Source organism: Hydra vulgaris, chromosome 12 (assembly GCF_038396675.1).
Source record: "Hydra vulgaris chromosome 12, alternate assembly HydraT2T_AEP".
Taxonomy (NCBI): domain Eukaryota; kingdom Metazoa; phylum Cnidaria; class Hydrozoa; order Anthoathecata; family Hydridae; genus Hydra; species Hydra vulgaris.
Window position 1 is genome coordinate 18,576,973 of NC_088931.1, and position 24,968 is coordinate 18,601,940.

The 24,968-nt window shown below is 26.7% G+C and overlaps 1 protein-coding gene across 2 annotated transcripts in view; it reads right to left on the bottom strand.

Moving 5' to 3' along the window:
• LOC101237442 (plexin A3) overlaps nt 1–24,968 on the bottom strand; it is a 124,023-nt gene that overhangs the window by 18,942 nt on the left and 80,113 nt on the right. The window contains exons 25-36 of one of the 2 annotated variants that reach the window (XM_065812434.1): nt 13,585–13,659; nt 13,433–13,499; nt 13,192–13,332; nt 12,773–12,895; nt 12,659–12,704; nt 9,203–9,306; nt 9,062–9,128; nt 8,766–8,900; nt 4,182–4,279; nt 3,988–4,098; nt 3,564–3,733; nt 3,342–3,444 (exon numbers count right to left, since the gene is read on the bottom strand). In XM_065812434.1, coding sequence (XP_065668506.1) covers nt 3,342–3,444; nt 3,564–3,733; nt 3,988–4,098; nt 4,182–4,279; nt 8,766–8,900; nt 9,062–9,128; nt 9,203–9,306; nt 12,659–12,704; nt 12,773–12,895; nt 13,192–13,332; nt 13,433–13,499; nt 13,585–13,659 — 1,240 coding nt within the window. The remainder of the gene's footprint in view (nt 1–3,341; nt 3,445–3,563; nt 3,734–3,987; nt 4,099–4,181; nt 4,280–8,765; nt 8,901–9,061; nt 9,129–9,202; nt 9,307–12,658; nt 12,705–12,772; nt 12,896–13,191; nt 13,333–13,432; nt 13,500–13,584; nt 13,660–24,968) is intronic. The other variant, XM_065812435.1, reaches the window with a different exon arrangement.

The following is a 24,968-nucleotide window of genomic DNA, read 5'->3' on the forward strand; positions in this document are numbered from 1 at the left end:
CAGGTTCGCTGGGTAGTTGCACAGTTTTCAAGTTAAAATCAAAAAACAATGGAAACGGTCTGTGTTTTTACAGACATTCTTATGACTATGATTGAACTATATTTAGTAAAAATAATTTTTGTTCATAAATAAAACTTAACAAGATTTTGAATAAGAAAGAAAAAGACTTAATCCTAATAGTGATGGAGACTTTTGTAAAATCTTAACATTTTTGCGTCATAAATTAGTTTTTTACAAAAGGAAGTAACTATCTCTTTAAAATGTATTGCAAAACCACTTTACATTCCTTCAAGGATAAATTTTTAAAACCATGTTTTATTTTAGTTTTTTATTAAAAAGAAAAGTTATTTAGCTTTTCTTTTTTTTAATTAAAAAAATGAAATTAAAACTAAAACAAATGAGGTTAACATTTTTTTTACAATAATTAATTAAATGTAAACAAACTTAGCATAAATAAAATATCAAAAAACAGTTTAAATATTCCAAAGAAATAAATAACTTTTTAAACATAAATTGCTGTACATATAGGTGAAATCGCCATTTTGTACATAAAATGCATACTGTATAATACATTATAAAAGAACCTCTTTTTTTTTTTTTTTTTTGGACCCGTAGTGACCAAACTGTTGGATATAGCACTGTATATGTCATGTTAGTACATATTAGGCACAAAACTAAAAAAAAATTGATCATTTTTTAGAGGTGGATGTATGAGATAAAGTAAAAAGTTTTACTTTATGTCATATTTTGATATTTTATTTTTCATATATAAAGAATTACTCCTTCAAACTGCAATGTTTTAAATGACCATTTAATACGGTAGTGCAATGTTTTAAAGGAAGATTTTATGGGGTAGTGGTGTAGTGGCAGTGCTCGCGTCAAGCAAAAAGTTCTGTATTTGATCTCCACCCTGTCCAGAGTGGTACTTTGCTCAACTTGTTTCTCCGTGCAGCAGCCTTAATTTTAAAGTGACCTTCAAAACTCATTACATTATCAATTACATTACAAAATAAAAAGGATATTATACTAATAAGCAAAGTTAAATAGTTAAAAAATAACATTAAACATAGATAAAATTTTAAAAGATTCCAGAGATTTTAAAATAAAGTCCTAAAATTTTTTAGATGGTTTTGTTATAATGATGAACCACAGCAAAAATAACAGGAAAAAACCAATAAACCACCCTGAATCCAATAATTTATCAAGCTTAAATTGCCTAACAACTAAAAAACATATATTAGTTGCATCTTCTTTACAATTTTATTTTAAAGACATGTGCAAGAGATTTTTTTAAACTTATGGCGAGTATAAGGAAGTTTGGAAAAAAAAAGCTAGAGCACTTCAATCAGTATAAGGATATAGGTCAATCAATCAGATAGGTTTAGCTTTACATTGATGGCAAAATTGTTAAAATAAAGTTGAGCAAATAAGTCAAAATGTTAAAACTGGAAAAATTTATTTGTCAAACTTTGAATGAACTTGAACCACTTTATGACATTTGAGTGCTAAATGCATATAAATAGCTGCTGATATCATGAAAATGCAAAGGAAAATTTTATAAGAAGAGAAGTTGAAACCATCACATTACCAATAACATTGAATTATTTACTTCAATATTTTTAGAACATTTTAGAAGAAGCAAGACTAAGCAAGAAATTTGAATAAAGGCCAGTCAAAAATCTAAAACTAAGTGACTTTGAGTCAATCAGCTTAATTCTAATGAAAAAGATCAATGAATTACAGGACTTCCTCCTTTAACTTCAAAGCAAACAATATTTTCTATCAGTTCAACAGATGTTATCCGTTCAACAGATGTTATCAGTTCAACAACAACTTTTATTTCAATCTATAAATCAATATCCTCTGTAAAGAAGGAGCTCAACTTAATAGTGTCAACTAAACACAATAAAAACTGATTGGGAGATAAAAAATCCAAAAGAACAATATTGCACTGGGATTCTAAGCTTTTTAAATTAGGCCCTGCTCATAATGAAGAACATATAGCTATATATAGTTCTTATAAGCTGGTCTCATAATATTTTCTATCAGTTCAACAGATGTTATCCGTTCAACAGATGTTATCAGTTCAACAACAACTTTTATTTCAATCTATAAATCAATATCCTTTGTAAAGAAGGAGCTCAACTTAATAGTGTCAACTAAACACAACAAAAACTGATTGGGAGATAAAAAATCCAAAAGAACAATATTGCACTGGGATTCTAAGCTTTTTAAATTAGGCCCTGCTCATAATGAAGAACATATAGCTATATATAGTTCTTATAAGCTGGTCTCATAACAACAACTCCATATATTTTTTATATATTTTAAGTATATTAACTGCTGCTATTTGATTATACATTTTAAGTATATTAACTGCTGCTAAAAACTCAACTTATAATTTGCAGATTAAAATTTATAGCACTTTAAATTAAAGATTTAACTGGTAATATTTATAGGGAAAATATTTGAAACAAATATTGTTGGTATATGCTTCAATATAACAGCCAGCAACACAGACACTAAACCAGGAGCTACAACATTAAACAATCTTATCATATCAAGCTAAACATCAAACATGCTTTTCCTCCATTAAAATGAGATAACAAATGTCCAGAAGAGCCTCTTTTTAAAAGATTTTAAGCTGAATTTTCAAGAATTAATACTGATAACTTTAACTACAACTTTTTTGAGTGAGCTACAACATCAAATCTAAAATAATTAATCAAGCAAATGTAATTCTTAAACAGGCATATCAATGCCTCAGCGAAATAAAATAAATTTCCACAAGAAGACTACCCAAAGTTAATAGAACTAACTCTTATCTACTTTGGAAGACAACTTCAGTCAAGGAAGCTAAAAGCTTATTTATTTTGTTGTTATTACTTTAATTTGTTACAACTCTATAATACTGAAACACCAATTTTTACAAATAAGCCTTTATTAGTTGAGGACAATACTACTAGAGATGTGTTTGGGAACCAAAGTAGTTATTTAAAAAGTAAAGTCTATACCACTACACCATTCATGCATTTTAGACAAAGTTATCATGAAGAAGAGGTTTACACCCTATCAAACTCTTAATTTATTAAATTGACTTATAAGTAACACTGACATAAAAATTTATTAAATTGACTTATAAGTAACACTGACATAAAAATTTATTAAATTGACTTTTAAGTAACACTGACATGTAAATTTATTAAATTGACTTATAAGTAACACTGACATAAAAACTAAAGTTAAGTAAATAAGAAAAAAACTTAGAGTGAAAAAAACTTAGTAAAAACAACTAATATATAAAGTTTTATGAATATCTGATATTAACATAAAAGATATACCTGAGCAATAACAGACAAACATGAGTCAACTGTATTTGATTTTTTTACATCAAAACAGAAATTAGGATTCTTGATAATATTAATCCAGAAACGCAGGGGTAAACTAAAAAATGCAAGGGGTAAACTTACTGTATGAAAATAAAAATAAAAAAACTGCAATGCAGGTTAGTAATTGTAAAAACTGATTCTTATATTAGGAGAAAAAAATTAAAAAAAAAAAACCTGTTATTTTTCCAAATATGATGCACTTCGTTATCCTTAATGTCTAACTTATTGGCTTCTGTATCCAAAAAGTCAAATAAAAACTTTACAGCTAATGGTATTGTACGGACGCCATTCTCTAATCCAAATATTGAAGTGAACAAATCATTTACAAAAGATTGCAGCGTTTCCTACAAATTAAAAATCTTTGTCATTACCATAAGCAAAATATATATTATAATAATTGTGTCAATGACACCATTTTATTTTTATTATAATTCTGTTATCAATGTAAAGACCTGTAAAAATATTAATAATGACTGCTATTTATTTTAATTTTTAACTATTATACCTTGTTAATTATCATAACTTAATAATGCCATTAATAAACCCATTAGTGGCAAAGAATTAAAACATTAAACAGCACATTAAAAAAATTAAAAACCTTAGTCTTTAATAGCCTAGTAAGAAATACTTCTGTAGCTATATTTTGATTCATAGATTTACTATTTCTCTGATCCTCAATGTGTTCTTGTGGATATTCAGTACATTTTACCTAAATTAAAAAAATGTTATTGCAAATTCTTTAGAGTAAAATTAAAAAAAAAAAAATATTAAAAAATATAGTATTTAAACTACCATATGCCAAAGCTTATGCTCCTGTGGATTTTCTTTCACATTTAACAAAGGAGAGCTAGCATGGGATGTTTGAAAAGATGTCGAAAGGAGTTGAGCCGCTGGTATTGAAACAAATTTTTTTTAAAGAAAATGTAAAAAATCTAGCTATTACAAACAGTCTACATGCTAATATAAATCCAGGTAATTTTTTTAAGAAAAAAAATAATTGAAAAATAAAAAGATTAAAAAAAAACTTTTTTTTTGCTGCAATAGAGGTCCTTTATATATAGCACATATCTATTTCAGTATGATACCATTAATGACATTTCATGCAAGGCTAAGCACACACACGCATATATATATATATATATATATATATATATATATATATATATATATATATATATATATATATATATATATATATATATATATATATATATATTTATATATACACACACACATATGTATATTTATATGTGTATATATATATACATATATACATACATACATACATACATACATACATATATACTCTTGCTTGGTCATCTTTAATTTTTACCATAAAATGCAAACTTTGTGTTTTTATGAAAAAAATTGGTTTTGAAGAGTGGAAAAAGTTTGAAAGCTTAAAAAACTTTTTTAATTGATAGATTGCTTGCCAAAACCAGAATCCTCAGTTGATGTAGCAGCACTCCTCACATGTTCTACCTATTTGCTTTTGAGGTTTTTTAAAAACTGATAAAATTTAATTAGTTTCCTCAGTTAAATTTAATGGTTCTTACATATAGTGTACTTAATTTTGTCATTTTTAAAGACAAAGAGTCATGAAGAGCTCTTTTTTATACCATTAACAGAATATATACACAATATAATATATATACACAAATATCATTATGATATCTTACTAAAACAACTATATAAAGAAGTAGGAGGAAGGTTCAGCACATAAATCAACTGAGTTTTCTGATTTGGCCATGCACTAATCAGATGAAAAAAGTATTATTGTTATTCAATGAAAAAAAATGTTTTCTTTTTTTCTTCAGGATTTGACATTTAATCATTTTAATACTTAAAGGTGCAAAATATAATAATTTTTATATATGTGGGTATGTTTATATACACAATATCTACTTATTTTACGCAGACATTCAAAACTATATTGTTTATTTATTAGTGATATTTCGAGACCACTAGACATCAGACTAATATAGTTGTTTTGAATATCTCTGTAAAAAGAATTTTAAAAAATTGTTCAAAAGATCTTTTCATTTTTATTGTGTCACTAATCTTTGCACAGAAACTTAGAACAAGAGAGTAAGAAAAATTAATTGGAATTAAACTATGAATTGGTTTGACATTTAAGCAATGATATCATTTGATATCATTGCTTAAATTGCTTCTGAATGAAGTTTTTTGAAAAACTTTAATATTGTTTACAATAAAAATATGTTTTAGTAAATATATTTTTTCCTTTTTATATGCTTATAAGTATAAGTATTATACTATATAGTATAAGTATAAAACGGAAAATAACTAATAATTTTATAATAAATTATATTAGTTTATATTTTTATATTATATATTATATATAATATAATCTTTTTAAACAATTTATAACCTTCTTTTATAACTTTAAACAGCTTCAATAAAATTTTAAACAAGTGAACTTTGACTTTTAAATAACTGATGTTATAGATAAAATCTGACAATCTTTTGAAAAAATAGATAAAATAATGACAATCTTTTGAAAAGATATTTTTTTTTTTTAATTTTAAGCTTTTATATAATATAATTCAATTTTTTTTATTTTTATAAGTGTATTCATGTTTTCATTTTTAAAAGCATATTCATGTTTTCATTTTTATAAGCATATTCATGTTTTCATTTGTAAATTTATAAGCATATTCATGTTTTCATTTGTAAATTTTAATATTAGTTTTGTCATTAAATAAATTCTATTATAAATTTATTATGTAAACTTTAACAAAATTCATTGTGCTTTAAAACACACAACTTTATTATGACATCAAACATCATAAACAATAAAAAACTGATTTAAACTGATAACCACCTGTAAAAACAGATTGTTCACACAAATAGCTCACTTGGCTTACAATGTCTGTTTTACACATGTTTCTTGCAGAATCATGTACTTATTTATTCCCAATATGTATGTGTGTATTTATAGATATAAATACACACAAACATATTGGAAATGAATAAATTTTTTGCAATATATATGTATGTATGTATGTATGTATGTATGTATATATATATATACATATATATATATATATATATATATATATATATATATATATATATATATATATATATATATATATATATATATATATATATATATATATATTTGTGTGTGTGTATCTTTCTATATATAAAATTATTTAATTTAAGATATATTTTTATAATGGCAATTCAAATTTACAACAACAACAACAACAAAAAATACAATAGTGTAAAATAAAATTATAAAGGCATTAAACATTTCAATAAAATAGATATTAAATAATAAAATAAAAATATTGTTTAATAACTTATTGATAAAATGGTATCATAATTATGCTAATAGTACAAAAAGATAATTTTTTAATGTTTCATACGCTAGAACTTATCTGGGTTTTTTCTATTCAATAAACAAACATTCTTTAATTTGAAGCTTAAATTTATTGGAGAAAGAATATTAAGAAGCATTTATTATTACATTTGGAAAAATAATTGTTGGTTGAAGATGTTTGCAGATGTGTGAGTTTTATGATTTTTTACAGTGTTCATTCATTTGTGTTTTTAACCAAATTAATAGGAATTAAATCCTGAAATGCAAATGATTTGTAACCCATAGAAAATAGATCTTTTAGGTCAAATATATTAATGATTTTGAAAAAAGGGAATACTAAACATTACAATAAAAATACAAAGGTTTCATTTAGTTTTGTTAAAGTTATGAATAAAGCTAACTTTTATGCAAAATACATCTTATATTGTCTCAATGTAATATAATATCTTACAATGTCAAAAGCAACAACATACCTCTCCAAGAAGTTATTGCACCAAAGGAACTTTTGGTTTGAAGGATTTTTGAACAAATGGGGCTCCTATGGGCACCTGTTTTTGCCAATTTATTGGCAAATTTTATTTTTATTTTTTCAAACCAAAAGTTCCTTTGGTGCAATAACTTCTTGGAGAGGTATGCTGTTGCTTTTGACATTGTAAGATATTATATTACAAAATCCCAATCCCAAATATTAAAAATATTAATGGAGCTTACAACACCATTAACCTTAAAATAGAGTCAAGTCAGTGTTTTAGAAACATTATGTTGGTAACATTTTTGTTCCATTTATATCAGAAAATGATGCATATTTATTTCTGTGTGGATTTAAATTTTTAACTATGATATTTCATAAAACAATTTTGTTGCACTTTTTAAAGATTTTCTCTTAGTCAGTATTGAGTTAAACTTCACACGATTTTCTTGTCTTAGCGAGCAATTGTTTGGTGACATTTCACACAATTTTCTTATCTAAACAAGCATTTGTTTGGTGACATTTTACATGATTTTCTTATCTTTGTTTAACATCAGCCTCAAATAATTTCAAAAATTTTTATTATTTGCCATATAAATTTAACAATGGTAATTATTATTAATACGAGAACAAGCTCAATCTGAATCATGAAACAAAAAAAACTTTTTTCGTCAGTGTTTATATATGCAAATAGTTATATACCTCCATATTTCATAACTCAATTTACCTAAGCTTAACATCTCTTTTTGTAACTTTATCATTTTTACATAAAAGATTAATTAAATGTTTAATTGATAGAACTTCTAAATTAATAATATTTTGTCTTCTTCTAACCATTCTGAATTTAAAAACCAAACAGTGTAAAAACAATTTTATTCACAGAAAAACGAAAATTCTGTTCTAACTTAATGTCAACAATAACTGTTTAGTCAAGTATAATAACAATTGGTTCTTGATATTGGATTCTACCTCTAAAAGCTAAAAGCATTTTAACCCCAACAAGGAGAATTCTACCTACAACAAATTCGAAAAAAAAAACATAAAAAAATAAACGACCCAAAAATTAAAAATTAAAAAGACTACTAAGTAGTATAAACATTGTTTCATTAGAAAGCGCATAAAAAATATGTTTTTAAAACTAATGAAAAAAACCCAGATATTAACAGATCAACAATTATAAAATTAATCTTTTTATATAACTAGCAGATATTTGATATAATTTTATGTTTTTAAGCAATTGTTTAAACTACTATTATATTATAAATATATTTTATTTTAAAATTTTAATTTTAATTTTTTATTTTCATTCATGGTAGTGTACATATATAGACAAAGACGCAATGGAGTGTACATATATCAACATATAAGATATAGGCAAAACTGAGAGTTTTGGTTTGACACTCACTTTTTATATTAGTGTTAAATTTTTACTTAATTAAAATATATACAAAACCATAATTTATAACAAATTAAAAACTTAAAGACCATGAAAATTAATGGTAAAAAAATTATTTATTTAAAAATGAATGTTTAAAAATGTTTTAGAGACACAACAAACCTGATCTCTCAAAATCTGCAATTGAATGTGAAGAAATGTTAAATTTTCGTTTAAAGCTCTTCAATGGGCGAATGGATGGACTTTTTGGAGTTGTCAGTTCGAATGTTGGCACTGATGGAACCACTTCAATGGTTCCTGTGCAGAGAGTGGCAAAAATAGAAATGGTTAGTTTGATGGTTTTATGATTCTGCTGTTTATAAAACTTGGTTTTAAATTAAAAAAGAAAAAATTTATGGTTACTTTTGAACATTTTAAAATTAAATCATATATCAGAAAAAACATTTTAATAAACTAACCTGATCCATATTCATATGGAGGTGTTACAGGTGCTGGAGCTAACCGTAAATTAGAATGATCTGGTACCTAAAAAAGTGTTACTGATGTAATTAAACAAGTTAAAACCATACAGGTTAAAATTTCAATTGAAATTTTTGAACCTTATAATGTTCTAAAGTATTCAATCTTTTCCATTCACCAGAAATATCATTAGTGGTATCTTCATCTTGAAGTACTAGAACTGCACCATTGGCTGAGGCAAATCCTGAAGACAGAAAAAAGTTATTAAGAAAAGAAAAACAAAATTAATTAAATTTCAATCTTTTTTTCTTATTATTAATAACATTAAAAAATCATGACTCTGTAGTTATTGTGAATTTAGCATGTAAGATTGTCAAAATAAGTTCCAATTATTTTAAACACTAAGAGAAAGAGTGTTGGGAGTAAATTAGAAGTTTGTCTAATTTACCCCCAACAAAGCTGCAAGGAACCACTGTTTGAGTTTGAAGCTAACAGAAAACAAAGAATATTGTTAAAGAGCAAGAAAATAATAGACAAAATATTTGAAATACTGTAAATTTTATGAGGCAAGAAAACATTAAAACAGGAGAGAGCTCCAAATAATTGATATGGAAAAAAAAAGATAAAAATTTTTTAGGCACTAAGGGACAAATACAATAAAAATATCAAACTTTTTTACAGTACAGTAAAAATATAAATTATTTTTTTCCTTGCTACTCCAACTAATACGCAATAGAACCTTTGTTATAACAGCTAACAATTCAGTTGATGAATGATGTATTAAAATTTGTAAGTCAGCAAGTAAACTGTTAGGCTCAAGTTGAGATTTTAGAAATTTGTTGCTCAAAGAGTTAAAGGTCTTGCTAATAATAGAGAGAAAACCGATTGGTCAATAGCTGGAGGGGTCAGAACTTTCTTTGGAGTTTGAAAAAACTGGAACCAAAAATGTCATTTTCCAGCAGGCAGAAAACCAAGATTTATTTAAGCCCTTTTTAAATAGTTTAGAGAGAATTGAAGAGAGTTCTAAAGAACACTTTTGTAAGTCTATCAAGAATGTTGTCTGGACCACAAGCCATGAGATAGTATTGAGATATGTCAAGAATGTTGTCTGGATAAAAAGCAGTTGAAGACTTTAAGAGAGAAATAAAATTAGCGATTTGCAAATAGTTCTGCCTTATCTTTGGCAGAGGTAATAGTATCAGATCCATGTATCAGAGATGAAATACATGACTGACAGATGTCAATGTTGTTAAAGATTTTCTAAATATCTCTAGAACCTAACTTCTGAGTTAAATTATGAGATTTGGTAAATTAAAGGGATCAGAAAGTGCTGGGACAAGTTATAGCAAGCTTCGACTAAAACTATAAAGTTAGTTTTTCTTGGAATATGTTTATTATTTTGTTTTAATCAAAAAAATTCATTCCAAACATTTTTTTAAAACATTCTCTTCATTATAAAAACAACTTGTTTCAGCACTTTGGGATCCCTTTAAGAATAATGAGGCTTTTTGCATTGATTTGTTGCAATAATAAAAAAAAAAATGTATTCTTAATAGAGTTGTTTTTGTAAAAAAGATGAAAAAAAAAAGATTCTGATTAGAACTAGCAGTTGCACAAGAAGTTAGATACCATGGGTTAGAGTGGGGCTTGACTTGAAACTGATTAAAAGGAATAAAAGCTTTCACGCCTGGCAGAACTTAGGAGATTATGTAGAAGACATAATTATTAACAAGATAAAAAACATCAGCACAATGATGATAGAGTGAAGCTGAAGAAGTGTGATGATAGGATGAGTCTGATGATAGGATGATATGATGATAAGGTGAGTCTGATGATAGAATGATACAATAGGGTGAACTTGATGATAGGATATTATGATGAAAGGGTGAGTCTGATGACAGGAATATATGATGATAGGGTGAGTCTGATGATAGGATGATATGATGATAGGGTGAGTTTGATGATAGAGTGAATTTGATGATAGGATGATGTGATGATAGGGTGAGTCTGATGTAAGGATGATATGATAATAGGATGAGTCTGGTGATAGGATGATATGATGATAGGGTGAGTCTAATGATAGAATGATATGATGATAGGGTGAATCTGATGATAGGATGACATGGTGATGATGATAGGATGATAGGGTGAATTTGATAATAGGATGATATGATGATAGGGTGAATCTGATGATAGGATGATAAGGTATTTCTGAAAAGGTACAAAATAAAATTTATAGAGAGATCATTGCATGGCTTGCAAAGTTAACTATCTCAGTAAGAGATAGAGAAATACAAATATTATAAGCTTTAATTAGTTGTGCTAGAGACTGTTCAGTGTGATGAGCACTTAAGTCAATAATAATATATTGGGTGATGGATAAAGAGAATGGGCAGAGTCAATTTGATCAGAAATAATGTCAAAAAAGGTGCAGTTTTGAGAAGAAAGAGAAAGATAAAGAACAAAAGGAAAGGTGATTGCATGAACAGGTGCTAAATGAAAGCACATAAAAGAATGATCATTGGATTCAAAGCTGATTTCACAACATATAGGTTAGTTTGAATCAAAAGTATATGTTCAGGCTAAGCATGTAACTAGTGAAGTATTTCTGAATAGCCATACACTCAGATCTGAAGATGAAACATAACTATTATGAGTTTATCAGATAAATGATTACTTATTAATGACTTTAATAAATGTTTACTTATCTATTATCAAAATAAATTTCTACATAAAACAAACTGAAACAATAAACTTCTACATAAGATAAACTAAAATAATGAACTACTACATAAAATAACCTGAAATAATAAACTTCTACATAAAATAAACTGAAATAATAAACTTCTACATAAATTTTTTATTTATTTTTATTTTTTTTGTCAATTTTCCTCCTTAAGGCCATGAACGCCACTACAGACGAGGAGGCTATTTAATTGTGGTTATAACTCTCTCTTAACTCTATATCTCCAAAACACGAATCTTGATGAACAAGGCCGCTGCGCAGAGAAACAAGTTGAGAGCGGTACTACTATGGAACATGGTGGGGATCGAACTTGGAACCTCTCGCTTATGAAGCGAGCGCTCTACCACTACACCGCTACCGCATATAAACTGAAATAATAAACTTCTACATAAAATAAACTGAAATAATAAACTTCTACATAAAACAAACTGAAATAATAAACTTCTACATAAAATAAACTGAAGTAATAAACTTCTACATAAAATAAACTGAAATAATTAACTTCTACATAAAATAAACTGAAATAATTAACTTCTACATAAAATAAACTGAAATAATAAACTTCTACATAAAATAAACTGAAATAATAAACTTCTACATAAAACAAACTGAAATAATAAACTTCTACATAAAATAAACTGAAATAATAAACTTCTACATAAAATAAACTAAAATAATAAATTTAAAAAAGTTTACGTTTTCAGTTTTGAAAAGAAAAACTACAACAATGAAGAAGGTTTAAATTATTGCTAAAATAATAATAAATTATTATAAACTATATAAAAAAGGAAATCAAAAAATCATAAAATTTCATAATAATAATAATAATAATAATAATAAAAATGAATACCAAGTGATAACTCTTCCACATTAGGCCATTCTCTATAAGGACAATCCTAAAAAAAAAAAAAATTTGTAACAGTAAATTCATATTTTATTAAAATGTTTTAAATAAGCTACCTACCTTGTATATGTGTTTGATAATTTTCTCTTTTGTTTGTGATATAGTATCGCATGTTAAAACTGAAATTCCTTCATATTTTTTACTTGTACCCTCACAAATATATTCAATGTTTAAAACAATTGTCTAGAATATAAGTAATATAAATTTTTCAAACAAATCATTTTCTTAGACCTCATGGACTAACGATGATGATAAAAATAACAATAATGATATTAAAAAAAAAGGTAATCACTTAAGTAATGATAATGATGATGATGAAAAAAAAGGTTAATGAACTCTAGATTGTATGCAAAAAGATGATAACTAAAGTATGTTGACAAAACTGAATTAAAAATTTACTATTTTTTAACTCAATATATTCATAGATACTAAACTTTAAATTTTGAAGTCTTATAAAAAAACCACTCATTATACTAAACCTTAAATTCAATAGTTTGTCTCAGAAATTTATCTTCACTGAGAGAATTTTTTGCCTCAAATGTTATCGCATCAATTGGTTGTTTTTCTAAGTGAATGTTTATAGCACTAAATAACTTGAACAGTTTTTGTCCAACATGTCCCTAAAAAAAAGTAACTTCATATTCAATAAAGAATTAGTCAAATAACAACAATGATAAAGATTAATTACAAACCATTATAAATAAAGTAAAACCAACATACTTCTAAAAAATCATGTAAGGTGTATGCTAACCAATTAGTTAACAGTTTTTCTGCTACAGATTCAGTTCTGATTTTGTAAATAAAAAAAAAAAAATTAGCTCATAAATCATGTTACTAATCAACTAAAATGTTTAAAGAAAAAAACTTTAAACCTGCGAAGTAAAAGCTTTGGATGCTTTCCATTACTAGCTTTTTGGATTAAATCAAGTAACAACATTGTTAAAATGCTATAATAAAATAAAAATAATTTACGGTTAATCAAAATTACAAAATATAAACACCTGATTTGCTGTGGGAAAAAATTATAACTGAAAAACAATAAAAGTTTTTTTTATTAGAGGGGAGCCAGAGCTGTAGGTTTTCGGAAAAAAGTGGAGCCAGAGTCATTAAAAACCTGCCAGCTTCTCAGCTCCTTTCAGTCTAAATTTTTATCAATTACATAGTAGATTTCTAGAAAAGCCTTCTATCCATTCTATGCCTGTGGTATCTGAGAACTAGCAGCTCATTAAATATATCAAAAATAATGTTTAATTTTATTATGCTTGCCAAAACAAACTTATTGAGATATTGGCAAAAAACATCATTATTTTAATGGCATTATGTTTCATGCCAAGCAAACATTTATTAAGTTTTTTTTTTTTTTATCTCTTCTGATAAATTTTGCTTATGTATACAAAAAAGTATATTTAAAATAACTTATGTATACAAAAAAGTATAACATGAAAGTTAAAAGCTTAATGCTATTTTTGAGTTTTTCCTTTTGCAGTTGATCTTTAAAAATGATAAAAATAGTTAATAAGTGAAAAAAGATTTTTTAATTTTGTAAAAATTTGTAAACTTAAAAGAATATATATAAAATTATTTTTAAAACAGTTGAAGAAATATTACTTAGAAAATGATTTTTAAACTTGGTAAAATTAACTTCAAGTTTATAAAAAAAACAACAACTGATCAACTGGTTTCCATATAAAATACTTTTCTTAAGTAATTAAAAAGCAATATTCTTATAAAGCAGTATTAGAATGAGAAAGCAGTTTCCATGACATTAGGAACTGTTTTTTGACAGCTTTTCAAGTCTTTTAATTAGTAATTATTATTACTAATAAGTATAAACATTAATTTTTAGGGTCAAGAATATTTTAGGTAGGTAAAAATAAACTAATAAATCTGGCAAGAGGGTTACTATTATTGTCATTTAAATTTCTTCTCTAAGAAGTATGAAAAATAATACAATAATATATAACTATTGTATGAATATTCTGGTTTTGCCTCAACATAATCCTGTTTTGCTATTTTTTGCTTATAGACTTTTTTGTCTATAATTAGTTTATCAAAAATATATTTGTTAATATCTTGATAAATAAGTTTTATTTGAGAGAAACACAACCTGCCTCTGCACTTGAGGGTTCCTTTAATAACAAAAAAGTTGATATAAAAGTGCCCTTTTTGGAAAAGGCAATATATATAAAAAAAATAAATGTTTGTACTTGATATGATTTTTATAATAATTTATGCTGCTTTCTTTGTATTCACCAATATAACATAAATTTAAATAAAATAAATTTTTATTTATATTTCATTAAGTTTCAAGTGAGATTATATTTTTGTGCAATAACTATAAAAGTGATGGTTAAATATCCTAATTATATATATGCATTGGTATAGTATTTTGTGAAAACATCTACATACATATGTGTAGTGTACAAACATTTATATAGTGTAGCAAATTGTACGTATATATAGTACCAAATATAGTACTGATGTAAGTGTAATAAATACAGTACTGAGGTAAGTGTACTAAATACAGTACTTAGGTAAGTATACTAAATACAGTATTGAAGTAAGTTTTTATTTTTTACAAACATATTCACTTCCAACAAGACTGCAAGCAACCACTATTAGTAGATTGCAAAAGAGACGCTAGCTCTTTAGCAGCGCCCATTATAGTATTTATAAAAAAGAATAAAAGAAGCAACAATACATGATATGACAATAAATGATATGACAATAAATGTCAATAAATGATATGACAACGGTTGAAGATTGGCTGTAAGCGCAGGTCCAACTATGTTTACAATGTGATTTTGCACCTTGTCTAAAAGAGAAAGAGCATCATTCAAAGATCTGCTCCAGATAAGGCAACAGTATTCAATACAAGGACGGATTTGAGATTTATAGAGATAAAGAATAGAATCTAGAGTAAGAAAGTGGGAGCACAATAAAGAGATGCAACCTTAGAAGATGCTAATTTTGCAATGAATTTGAAATATGGTTTCCACGAAAAATTAGAGGTGAGAGTTAATCCTAGAAGATTAAGGGTAGATGACTCATTGAGTACATTACATTCATAAATAAAGAAAGATTTAGATTGTTAAGATAACGATTAGCTGAAAACAATTGAGTTTATATGAGTTAAAGTTCAGCAGCCACTAAGAGCCCCATGCTGTAGCAGAAGTGAGATCCTTTTCAAGATCAATTGCTCTCTCCAAGCAATCAGAGAATGTTGGCTTCTTATCAAGACAAGTATAATCGGAAGTATCATCAGCAAACAATGCCACCTTAGATAGGAGAATATCTGGGAGATCATTAATGTAAATTAAAAAAAGTATAGGGCCAAGGATAGAACCTTGAGGAACACCTAAATATACAGAAAATGAAGAGGAGTGCTGTCTATCGAGGACAATTTTTATACTGTGATTGGTAAGAAAATTTTCAATAGTCTTAAAGATGTTACCTGATAAATCGGAAGAAGATCAGCATGCCAAACTTTATCAAAGGCTTTAGAAATGTAGAGAGCGATAGCATTAGCCTCTCCACATCTATCTAATGCATGATAAAAATCCATATTGATGATGAGAAAGTAAGTTCTTAGATTCAAGATGAGAGAAAACCCAAAAACTGGTTTTACAGTCTTTTGAAAAATGAACTCTTCATATATATATATATATATATATATATATATATATATATATATATATATATATATATATATATATATATATATATATATATATATATATATATATATATTATGTTAGTGTATTCTACAAACAGAGTGTTCAATGTTCAAAAAGAACAGAGCAATAATAAATTAGTAAAAACACTTATCTAATTTTTGATTACTTCAACACTGTGTTTCACCATCAGCAGGTTCATCAGGAAGAATGTCTAAACATAAAAAAGTTTTCAAATTATAGAAAAATTATTTCACAGGAAGTTGGGAATTGTTATAATTAATTATGTAATAACTGTAGTATTTTGCAACCAGGAAGTTGCATCAACTACATTAGATAATTAAAAAATCATGAAAAGAATTCTTTAGAATTACGATAAATTTGGAATGGGCACTTGTTTTTATAATTTTTTAAAAGGAACTTATTTTCATGTCTGCATTTAGAAATTAATTCTGATTTTTTATTCAGTAAACTTTCTTGATCTAAATGAGTAATAATTTCAGATTTTTCTTTTAAACATAGTATACATTTTTTGGAAATGTTATTATACGCAGGCGCAGTTTTTAGGATAGACCAGTTTAATTTAAAATTAATATTTTTTTCTTTTAGTTGCCAAATATATTTAGACAGCATAGTCTCTTTTGAGTATTTTTTATGTTTAAAAGATTGTTTGAGATTGGCAAATTTAGACTATGTAAACTAACAATGGAACATACATGTAACATAATGTAAACAACATGGAAACTAACAATTTTAATTATTCCCTAAAAAATATTCCAATACCAGACAAAAAAAGTTTTACCATTTCTTTAATTGAAAAAATAGAACACTTTATTAAAAGAATTCGTTGGAAAGCCCATTTTTTCTTAGAATCTGAAAACAAAAAAAGTCCTATAATTAAAAATAACCAAAAAGAAAATTTCGAGTTCAAAACAAAAAACGCCCCACCATTTATTCCTAACCTAGAAAAGTTTGAAAACGATTTATTACACCTGATTAAAACAATAAAATTTTGAAATATTAACAATGATTTCCAAAAGGAACTCAAGTTAGACATTAATAATATAAAATCAAACCCTAATATTTTAGTTTTTTGCTGATAAAAAAAGCAACATATACCAAATTGTGCCAGATAATCACCACAAATTACTGCGCGATAATATTTCTAATAACTACGCAAAAGCCCCGAAAAACTTAGAAAATTCAATTAATTTAGAAGGCCAAAACATTGCTAAAACAATTAATTTAGATGCTAGAATTGAATCAGTCGCACCAGCGCAAGCATTTATCACACTAAAAGATCATAAACCAAATTTTAAAAATAAACTCCCTTGTAGGCTACTAGGGCACGTTAGTAAAATTAAATTAGATAAAATAAATAATATTATTCGGAAAAAATTATATTTGCAACAGTGGAAAAACACCACTGATGTTATAAATTGGTTTTCTAAAATTAGTAATAAAAATGAATGCACGTTTATACAATTTGAAATTAATGATTTTTACCCCTCAATTACAGCAGAAATTTTAGATAAAACAATAGAATTTGGAAAAAACCCACACTGAAATTACAGACGACACTATTCGTCTAATTAAACATTGCAGAAAAACTTTACTCTATTTTAATAACGAGACGTGGAACAAAAAAACCACACACGAATGCTTTGATGTAACAATGGGAAGTTACGACGGAGCAGAAACTTGCGAATTTGTAGGCTTATATATTTTAAATTCCCTAGCTAAAATAGTTTAATCAATTAGGCTTGTACCGCGATGATGGCTTAACAATAATGCAAAAAAAAATCAGGACCTCAACTTGACAAAGTCAGAAAAAATATTATAAATATTTTCAAAAACATTGGTCACATTTAACCTCTCAGAAAATTCTTATAGGCCTTATAAAAAACCTAATGATGAATTATCATATATTAATATAAATTCGAATCATCCCACTCAAATCTTAAAACAAATTCCCATTTCAATTAATAATAGATTTAATCAAAACTCCTCTAATGAAAATATTTTTAACTCTTCCAAACGCGTGCATGAAGATGCTCTTAAAAAAAGCAAATTTAAAAATTTTGAGCTAAAATTTGAAACAAAAATTGCCAAAAAGCGAAATAGAAATAGAAATATAATTTGGTTCAACCCTCTGTGCAGCAAAAATGTTTCAACAAACATTGGAAAAGCGTTTTTAAAATTAGTTGACAAACATTTCCCTCCCTCTAATAAATTGCACAAAATTTTTAACATAAACACTATTAAAGTAAGCTATAGCTGTACAAAAAATATTGAAAGAATTATAAAAGGCCATAATTTTGCATTGATTAATAAAAATGAATTTCTAAAAGAAAAAAATACTGAAAATTGTAACTGCAAGCAAAAACTTGACTGCCCTATGAATGGCAAATGCTTATCAAAAAATATTATTTACAAATGCATTGTCTTCTCGCAAAACAACCCTGATAAACATTATATTGGTTTAACCGAGGGCAAAGGGAAATATCGTTATGCCAATCACAAACAATCTTATAAACATAAAAAATACTCAAAAGAGACTATACTGTCTAAATATATTTGGCAACTAAAAGAATAAAATATTAATTTTAGATTAAACTGGTCTATCCTAAAAACTGCGCCTGCGTATAATAACATTTCCAAAAAATGTATACTATGTTTACAAGAAAAATCTGAAATTATTACTCATTTAGATCAAGAAAATTTACTGAATAAAAAATCAGAATTAATTTCTAAATGCAGACATGAAAATAAGTTCCTTTTAAAAAATTATAAAAACAAGTGCCCATTCCAAATTTATCGTAATTCTAAAGAATTCTTTTCATGATTTTTTAATTATCTGTAGTTGATGCAACTTCCTGGTTGCAAAATACTACAGTTATTACATAATTAATTATAACAATTCCCAACTTCCTGTGAAATAATTTTTCTATAATTTGAAAACTTTTTTATGTTTAGACATTCTTCCTGATGAACCTGCTGATGGTGAAACACAGTGTTGAAGTAATCAAAAATTAGATAAGTGTTTTTACTAATTTATTATTGCTCTGTTCTTTTTGAACATTGAATACTCTGTTTGTAGAATACACTAACATAATTTATATATATATATATATATATATATATATATATATATATATATATATATATATATATATATATATATATATATATATATATATATATATATATATTTATATATATGTATATATATATATATATATATATATATATATATATATATATATATATATATATATATCAGGAATGGCGTGCAGTTGCACTCTGTAACTGACCACGCTAATATATTTTTTTTTAATTTACAATTTGATCACGGCTGTTTTAATGTTTTAACAAATTAAATGCAATAAAAAAATCATTATGTTATGAACAAAAATTAATCGTTGATATTTTTTAAGAATTTTATTTTACGCAAAGGCTTTAAATAAAATGAAAAATTAATTATAAAGATTGTTTAAAAAAACGCAATTTGTGTAAATTAAAAATGTAAATTCTTTTTAGTAGGCATGTATTTTTTATGATAAATTTGAACATTTGAAACTATTTTTTTATGTCTTTCTAAAAATCTTTCATAAGATTACTTTTTTCTTAAAATACTTTAAATTATGAATAAGCTTAATTAAAATCTTCCTGTTGCAATGGAATGATTTAATTGCTTTATTTTTTTTTTGTTTCAAATTTTACAAAGAATTGTTTAAAAGCTTTTTTTTAAACTTGACTTACTAATGAAATGATTAAAAATTACTATATTTAAAAAGACTACTTTATTTTTACAAAAACAAATTTTTTTTTTTGTGACTTCTTCAAAAAAAATGTTTATGCAATTTAAAAATATTGTATATTTTTCATTTCAATAATTTAGTTTCACTTTTTAAATAAACCACAATTTAAATGAAATTTGTTCATTTATTAAACAATTGTTAGAAGTAATTTGTAAACATTTTATAAGTAACTTTAATAAAACGTTTCAAAAGATAAGTTTTAAAGTAATTTATTTCAACCGCAATTGAAAACATAACAAAAAGTAAAATTCGCTTCAAATTTGATTTTTTTGAGTTTTATTCTTAAGCTTACATATTTTCTTTTTAGTGAGGGATTGTTTTTTTTTTCAGTTTTTTTAATTTTTTTTATAGTTTTCAGACTTAAAAAAAAAGACATAAAAATGCTCAGCTAAACTGTTTAGGTTAGCAGTTTTCTTTTTCAGCGCATTTCTAAAATAATTAAATTATCAAAACATCTAAACAGCCGTAGTCAAGTTGACAACAAAAAAAAAATCAATTGCGTGGTCAGCAATAGCATTTGATCGCACGCCATTCCTGTCCAAACCGGATATATATGTATATATATATATGTGATATATATATGTATATATATATATACACACATATATATGCATATATATAAAAATAAATATAAATGTATATATATATGCATATGCATATGTATATATATACCTATATAAATATATATGTATATATATGTGTGTATATATATATATATATATGCATTACATATAAATATATATATATGCATATATATATATATATATATGTATGCATATATATTTATATATAATATATACTTATATATATATATAAATAAATATATATATACATATATAAATATATATTTTAACATCTTTGCTTCCAACAAGGCTGCAAGCAACCACTATTAGAGTTGGAAGTTACTGGAAGAGAAAAGATAAAGATTGTAATGCAAGATAACAATTGACAGACGATTTAAAAGATTGCAAATTACATGAATCAGGAAAGCAAGGGGAAGGAAGCGAATTCCAAATAACTAATGTTTGAGGGAAAAAACTAGAGGAATAAGAGTTTTTGGAGTACTTAGGAACAGTCACAGAAAATGGATGATACTTAATTGAATGACGAGTAACACGAGAATTAACTTTTGTAGATGGCACAAGAGTTAGGCGTTTGACACATTGGCGTTAGACAAAACCTTTTTACAATGGTTTCTAGCAGTAACAAACAGACGTTTGTTTTCTGGACAATTGTTTTGCTGATAGATATGAAAGTAACTATTTCGATTGGAAATTGCAGCAGCATAATGTGATGAAAACCATGGAGAAGAATGAGGCTTGATCTGCAATCATCAAGAGGGAATAAAAGATTCCATGCCAGCCTGAGTGCATGAAGTTATATAAGAAGCACATTTTTCAGCAGAAAGACAAAAGATTTCTACCCAAGAGCCATCATGAAGAAAATCACGGAAAGAGTCCCAGTCAGATTTAAGGTAGTTGTAAGAGGTACGGTGATAGGGGCATTCAGATGATGAAGAAGAATGAGATAATAGTTTTAGAGAGATCAAACCATGATCAGAAACACCTAAGGTTGAATGTGGGGAAACTGAGCACTGACTAGGATCAGAAACAAGACATAAGTCAAGTAGAGAAGGTAAATGATTCGGGTTGTCTACAAAGCGAGCTGGAAAGTTGACTATTTGTGTTTTGATTGAGAAACGTAAAAGTTGTGGGCTTTAATGTCTGCAGAGTCACTGACACTAGAGCCAAGCCATTCAGTGTGATGAGCAATAAAGTCACCAACAACAACGATAATGGCTGATGGATAAAGAAAGAGGGCTTAGTCAATTTGATCAGAAACTACATCAAAAAGAGTGCATTCTTGAGATGAAGGAGAGCGATATAGAACAAAGAGGTGATAGAGTGAAGTGGTGCTAAACAAAAACACATAAAAAAATAGTCTGTGGATTCAAACCTAGTTTTCCGACATATGGGTGAATTCTTAAGAATGTAAATGCCCAGGCCAAGCATGTGACTATTGGAGTCTTTACTAATTAAAGGAAGATAACTATCAACACTAAGATCACAAGATGAGACGGCTGAACTCAAATTAGTCTCACAAAGAGCAAGTAGGTCTGATGAACTTTGCAAGAGATAAGACTTAACAGAAGAAAAGTTACTTTGAAGACCAAGAATATTAGTGAATGATTAGAGAAAGGTTTAGGGAACTTGGTGGTGACAATGGTTTTTTGTGTTTTATAGTTTTTGGTACTTTATTAATTTTGAAATTTGTTAAAGAGCTTGTCTCAAAGCATAGACAGTACTCAGTGCACTGTTTAATAGCCCAAGTAATTGCCTCATTACTTTTAATAAACCCTAAACCTTAACAAAGGGCTCCAGATGTGGCCTTGACAATGCACACTAAAAGTGCAAACAGGCACACATTCAATGCGCAACATGGCACTGTTAGTACTCTGATATATTTTAGCTGTTAATGGAATCAGCCTCTCTGAGAGCTACCACAGAGTTCAGAAAACCTGACTACCAGCCAACCTCAGAACCATAAAACTGAGTTTTAGAGCTGCACCCTCATTAGGAGATAATAGAATGAGTTGCCTAGTCATAAAAACAGAGACACAAGTAAAACCCATGCATTGAGTAAAGAAGATCCAGCATTCAACATCCTAAACTGGAAACAATGTATTATAAATACCTCTGCATTAGCCTAATAGATGAGGAAGGGGTGCGAGACTGATCAACAAATAGAATCTGTTTATCCCTTAAGTCTTTGCCTAGGAGGCCTTCTACAAGACCGTAGCCAGATGCATTTAACATCTGCCCAAGATGAGTTTTTTTATTAAGACACCATCTCTAGCCTTTACTCAACTAAGAGCCCCAAGGCAGGGGGTATTTTAAGTCGGAGTTGGCTTCTCCTAGCCTTTACCTAAGAAAGTATATCCTTTAAGGTAGCAGGACATAAAGCAGATTGTACTGGGTTACATGTTATCAGTAGCAGCATAACCTGACCTGACATATGACATATATTGCATATCTAAATATAAATATTATTACTTACTTGTTGATTCTGACAACATATATATATATATATATATATATATATATATATATATATATATATATATATATATATATATATATATATATATATATATATATATATATATATATATATATATATATATATATAGAACTCTTATATGTTGTCAGAAAGTTTTTCCATATTTTGTTGACAAAAAGTGAAAATTAAAATGCAAGACCGGAAATTTTTTTTTTTATTAATTGATAGACTGCCTGCCCCAACCAAACCCTCAGTCGATGTAGCAACACTCCCTTGCGGGTCAGACTAAAAGATAGTAGATGTAGCAGCACTCTGTTGCGAGTCAGGCTATTTGTCAGTCGATGTAGCAGCACTCCCTTCCGAGTCAGGCTATAAGATAGTCGATGTAGTAACACTCTGTGCATGATTTACAGTAAAAAAAAATAAAAATAAAAACATTTTATTAAAAAAAATTAAAAACAAAAACATTTTATTAAAAAAAATAAAAATAAAAACATTGTTTATATTGTTAAAAACATTCTGAATGTTTTTAAAAACATTCTGGTCATTTGTAATTAAATTAATGGTTTTAACTTTCTGACAACATGCAAATGTTGGACGAAAGTCAAAAGTAATTAAAAGTGACGAATGTGTTGGCGTAAGAATCACTTTTTTCCTTCCGCTCTTCCCAAATGCAACAAACTATAGAACTATATATATATATATATATATATATATATATATATATATATATATATATATATATATATATATATATATATATATACATACACACTATATATACATACTCTAGCGCTATAAGACACACTTTTTCTACTTTAACAAATTTTTTTATGACTTAAAATAGCAACTTCATATATTTTGAGTGCATTTAATAGCACTTCTGCAATAATAAATATATATATATACAGCACTGTGAATAAGTTTTAGACCACTTGTATAATTAGTCATATTTACAATTTTTTTTCTATGTAATTTTTTTAAAGCGTACTTAACTTTAATAATATATAAGAAAAGTTGAAAGAATATATTATTTTGAATAAATAAACAAAATTGATGATGAAACAATGGGGATTCGTTTGTTTATTTATTAAAACGATTTGTCATAACAACTACATCCAAAACAGGATATTCAAAGAATGCTGTTACAGAAATCAGAGAAACTGGCTCCCTTGAAGATAGAAAGAAAAGTGGTAGACCTCCTAAGCTAACAAAAGATGATAATAAATATTTAAAATCCTATCTTTAAAAAATACAAAAAAAGCATCAACTGAGCTGGCAAAAGACATTAACACAACAACTGGGAAAAATGTCAGCTCTTCTTAAATCAGGATTAAGAGGGTGTGTTACAATCCGAAAACCATTTTTATGGTGTGGCAATAAAGAAAAATGACTTAAGTATGCAAAACAACACAAAGATTGGGCCTAGGAAATGTTTAATCGGGTTCTGTACACCGATGAGTACAAATTCAAAATTTTTGGAATGAAAGGACGCCAATATGTTTGAAGAAGAATTAAAGAAGCTTATCAGCCCGAGTTTTTAAACCCCACTATTAAACACAGAGGAGGCTCTTTACAAGTTTGGGGCTGTTTATATTCATCTGGAGTAGGTAATTTGATCAAAATAGGGGGGCAACTCATCGGGGAATGTTATGTGGATATCCTAAGGCACCATGCTGTATCATCCGGAATGAGACTAAT